This window comes from Mesitornis unicolor, unplaced genomic scaffold (genome assembly GCF_000695765.1).
Source record: "Mesitornis unicolor isolate BGI_N332 unplaced genomic scaffold, ASM69576v1 scaffold49217, whole genome shotgun sequence".
Classification (NCBI taxonomy): domain Eukaryota; kingdom Metazoa; phylum Chordata; class Aves; order Mesitornithiformes; family Mesitornithidae; genus Mesitornis; species Mesitornis unicolor.
Window position 1 is genome coordinate 402 of NW_010195318.1, and position 4,811 is coordinate 5,212.

Below are 4,811 nucleotides of genomic sequence, written 5' to 3' on the forward strand. Positions count from 1 at the left end.
GGGGGGGCGGCTGCAGGGAGGGGTAGATTGTAGGAGGTGGGTGCCTAGGCTGTGTGGGGCAGCCCCAGGGTGGGCCACCAGGGTTGGTGCCACCTTCACCCATTCCCTGTGCCCAGGTCTCACCATGGGCCCTTCTCAACACCCCAGGGTCTGCCACCTCATTGCTGGGGTGCCCCTGCTTTCTGTGCCCCATGTTCCCCTCTCATCAGATCCTCCTGGCTCTGCCTGTGCTCTCCTTGCCTTATTTTATAACACCAGGGAGTTCACCACCATCCCGTGCTGCCTCATTCCCCGCTGTGGGGCACCAGGCCCTGGGGCTTAGGGGACATCCCTCTCCATCCGTTCGCCAGGGACCAGCCCCCATAGTGGGACACTTACATAGGGCTGCTCTGTTAGTACTGGGCTGGGTATGGGATGCCCAGACCCCTTTCCTTCTGGGTGAACTCTACTGCGTGTGCATGTGTGCACATTTTGGGGATGGACGAGGACTGTGAAAAGCTTCCTGGGCAGGGGATTACAGCCCTTCCACCTCCAGGACCATGCTCTGGCCATGGCAGCGGGGACTCGGCATCTCCTGGTGTGACAGTAGGTGGATCAGTTCTGACTCGCTGCAAAACCCGCAGCATTTTCCCCCACGGAGGCAGGGAGCCCAGCCTCTCTTCTTGTTGTTACAGCTTCTTCCTCCTCTTCATCACACTATGCCCTGACCACCGAGCACCCCGACCTCCCTAGCACTGTATCAGTTCCCACACAGACAAGTCCCGAGGGGGAAGCTGTGCAACCAGGATCAAAACACTCTCACCACAATGGCTCCATCCCTTCACGGTGAGTACCACCTCCTGCCCGCAGCAGCCACCTCCCTCTGTGAGATCCCTTTGGTGCAGCTGGAGCCCTGCAGCCCTGCAGGCTCTTCATGCCTCCCTTCAGGATTCAGACCTCCTGCTTTTGCCTTTGGAGACCAGTGTTTCATCCTTTTACTCCGCATGGAAAATAATCCCAGTGCCTCTGGTCCCTTGGCCCCAGCAAAGCCCTGCTCGTCCCCTGTCTGTCCTGCAGCTTAAGCAAGGCGCAGGTCCTCACTGTGCAAAAAGCGGTTTCTGGCTGTAACACTGGCCCCATTTCTTTCCCCAAATCTCAGAGGGATCATTTGCTTGTGGGACATCAAGTGCTGAGCTGGGTCCTCTTCTGCTCTGTAGTCCCGTGCAGCCCTGCAGAGGTGGTTGAGAGCAGAGATCACGAGACCAGGGTGACAGAGCTTCCTTCCTCCACTTGCCTCTTGGACGTGATGCAGGAAGCAGGCAAAGCTGAGTCTTCCCGTAAGCACGCTCAGGGAGTAGCTGGCACACCAACCTTGCAGCATTGCTCACTACAACAAGATCAACAAATAGTGGCGCTAAACCAGAGCAAAATTAGGTGCAGGAACTGATCTTTAAAACAGTGAAGACACAACAGCTCTGAGACCTGAGTGTCCGTTTGCTTCTGCAGTTTCCAGTTTGCTTTGCTCCATGCCCAGTTTGCAGCCTGAGCACCCACTCGCCTGCTTCCCTTCCTCCCAAGGCAAGCCCTGTTCCCCCAGCCACTCACTATGTGCATCAGCTGTGCTGGCTTTTCCCAATCTGCTTCTGAGAAGAGTGAGAATAGAAACTGTTCTTTCTTGCAGCTCGGATGTGGTTGAGCTCATCCTCACTCCAAGCATCATAGTGGTTCTCATTTTGCTTATAATTGCTGTTGGCATTTTGGTAACTCTGTCCAGGAAGGGGAAGAAGGGTAAGTGAAGTTGTCACTGTTGCACACACACAGTTTCTGCACTAGAGCCTGTCTTCTAGTATATTTGGCTTTTCCTCTATATTTCTTCTTTCTGCCCCATTCTGTCCCTGATCCATCCAAATCCTGGGATCATTGAGACCTCCATCAAGGAGCTCTCCTTCCCTCGATGGAGCGATGGGACTGTCCCACAAGTCTCATCACCACAAGAGCAGAGAATGACAGCTCTGGAGATGGGTGCTGCCTGGCACGGGACCTGCTTGAGTTTTTCTGGGTACCGATGGCTTCTCCAGATGCACTCAGTCATATAGGCCAGGCCTTCACTGAGCGGATACAAAGAGACAGGGAGGGACAGGAGGGGATATCGCCACCTGGCAGATGGGGCCTGGTTTTATTTGAAGAACTGCTCCAGTTTAGCTGGTCAATGGGGTGGCATGTTCCCTTCCTGCTTTACAGTGAGATTCACTGCGGCAGCACAGGTTTTTAATAATTTTTTTTCCCCTCTGTTTTCACTCATGTGTAACCACATCCATGCTTCATCTAGCCCTCTCCGGAGCAGCTGTAGAGATGGAGAGGACTCACAGCACGTCGTGTACAGTTAAGGAAACCGCACCAGGGCTCGGCATGGACAGGGGAAACGTTGCACCCCAAGCTGAGCAGCTATGCTGCTGGAGCCATTTGCTTTCAGCCAGGTTCACGGCCCCTTGGGCTGGGGGGGGATTCTTTGGGCTCTGTTCACCAACAGAAAGACCCGACCTGGGACTTTGTGTGGCTGTTGCAGGGTATTCCTGGGAAGGGAATTTAGAATTGACCCTAGAGGTTTCTCCCCAAGCCCCTCCAAGCACGGCAGCTGCTTCTCTGGGAGAAACAGCCCTGGCACCCTGCAGCAAAGTACACCTGAGGAGGCTGTGGAGCAGCTGGTCCTTGGTCACTGCTTGGGAAGTGTTTTCTAATGTTTTCTGCCTGCTTTCGGGGAGGGACTGGTGTCCCTGACCAGATTTTCTCCAAGAAAGGGTCTGCAGACAGGGCTGCAGGCAGAAGAGCAGTGGTAGGTTGAGAGCTCATCCCTCTCCTTTACCTCTCAGGGAGAGGATGCCTTGAACTACGTGGACATCAACCACCGCACGGACACAGCTGAGAGCCAGTTGTACAGCAACACCGAGGCTTTCCGCTGCCTGACAGACACCACGACTGAATACATGGAGGTCAAGCAGAGTGGTAAGGTAGGAGAAGGCAAAGCAGCGCTGAGCTTGAGGCACTGGGTGGGAAGCTGGGGTGGGTGGAAAGATGGGGTGAGTGGACAACAGGATGAGTTGGGTGGGCAAGGAGGGGGCTGCAAAAAGCTGGAGTGCAAATGACCCTGGCTAATGTGGGTGCTCTCTCTGCTCCTGGGTGCTTGAATCAGCTGAAAAAGAGTCCAGCAGACAGTGTTGCCCTCAGGCAGCCCTGTGAAGGATTTGTTTTGTTTATCCCCCTCCTTTCCCAGTGTTTGGAAGAGGAAAAAGAGGCTACATATGCCAGTGTGAGGAATTCCCTCCAGGAACAGCAGATCTACGCCAACGTGCCGCCAGCTCCACAGCCCAGGGAAGAGCCCCACAGCGCGGTGCCCAGGGTGTGAGCCAGCACCCCGGGCCCGCAGGCTGCTCCTCCTGCCGGCAGCGCCAGGGGACACGGACAGAGCATGAGGATGGCTTTCTGCTCCGTCAGGAGCTGGCTCGATAGCAGAGCTGCTGCTCTCATAGGCTTGGACATTTCCTCAGAGCAGCCTCGAAAAGGACGAGGATGAGCAGGAGTGGGATGAGGGTGAACCTCTGCATCTGGAGACCTCACCTGTACAGCAATGGTGCTGGGAATAAAAAAACTGCCACTTGCATTGGGGTAGCTCAGGCCAGAAAGCAGCCAGACAGGGTGGGGAAGAGCACGAGGCAGGACCCATGGGTGGGCTGGGGGTTGTGGGTGGGCTGCCTAGCTCCGTGCACCCCATGCCCACCCTGCTTGCCCCTTTGGCTGTGGGGTTGAAGCTCCTAAGCCTGCTGGGCACCTTGGACTGACTTTTTTTCATGCCAATGCCAGGCAGAGCTGGCAGCTCCTTGGAAACAGGTGAGCAAGAAATATTATTTCCAAATGCATTTTTTATACCCAGATGCTGGGGACACCCAGCTGGAGGGTGCAGTGCGATAGGGTCTTGGTGCAAAGGAGATGGCAGAGGTGCTCCCATCCCTCCTGCGTGGCTGTGGGGAAGATGCTCCACTGACTCCCCTGGTCCAACAGCCCCCAGGGAGGTTTGCTTCTGCTCTGTCCCCCCCACATCCCCATGGAACCCCCAGCACATGGGTGGGCTGTAACTGTGACCCTGCTCTTCTCTGCTTCACTGAGCATTTATTTCCTGACACTCACTAAATACTTTCTTCTACATACAACTAGCAGCTCCCCTGGAGCTCTGCAGGCTGCCCAGGGCCCTCCTGCAGCCTGGGAAGCCCCTCTGATCTAAACCTCTTCCCCTTAAAATCAAATGAGGTTTCTTTTCTCCTGTGCTGTATCTGCAGAATCTGCCCAGACAGCTGACAGGAGGTCATGAGGCTGCTATCACCACCCAGACACTGCTTCCTATTTCCCATGCTGAAATATTTTCCCACTGCAGCTTTTTTGGGGGGGTTACTGATGTGTTAATAACCGTGGAAGCCACTGAAAATGGCCTGGCAGAAATTAGGACTTCTCCCTGTGAAAAGGTGGCAGGGCCTTTAGCCCAACTGAAGTGTGTCTACATCAATGCACACAGCATGGGCAATAAGTAGGAGGAACTGGAAGCTATTGTGTATCAGGATAACTATGATATAGTAGCTATCACAGAAACATGGTGGAATGAGTTACACAACTGGAGTGCTGCCATTGATGGGTATAAGCTCTTCAGAAGGGATAGGCAAGGAAGGAAAGGTGGTGGGGTGGCCATGTACGTTAGGAAATGCTATGACTGCCTAGAGATAAGTGATAGTGACAACAGGGTCAAGTGCCTATAGGCGAGAATCAAGGGGAAGGCCAACAAGTCA

At 54.6% G+C, this 4,811-nt stretch overlaps 1 protein-coding gene across 1 annotated transcript in view; it reads left to right on the forward strand.

Annotated features, from left to right (window-relative positions):
• Window positions 1-3,815, forward strand: part of LOC104543449 (CMRF35-like molecule 6) — a gene marked incomplete at its 5' end in the record, with an annotated part of 4,212 nt that extends 397 nt beyond the window's left edge. The window contains 3 exons of the mRNA XM_010188066.1: window positions 2,850-2,982; window positions 3,603-3,634; window positions 3,786-3,815. Of these exons, the coding sequence (XP_010186368.1) occupies window positions 2,850-2,982; window positions 3,603-3,634; window positions 3,786-3,815 (195 nt within the window). The remainder of the gene's footprint in view (window positions 1-2,849; window positions 2,983-3,602; window positions 3,635-3,785) is intronic.
• Window positions 3,816-4,811: the final 996 nt, after the last annotated feature.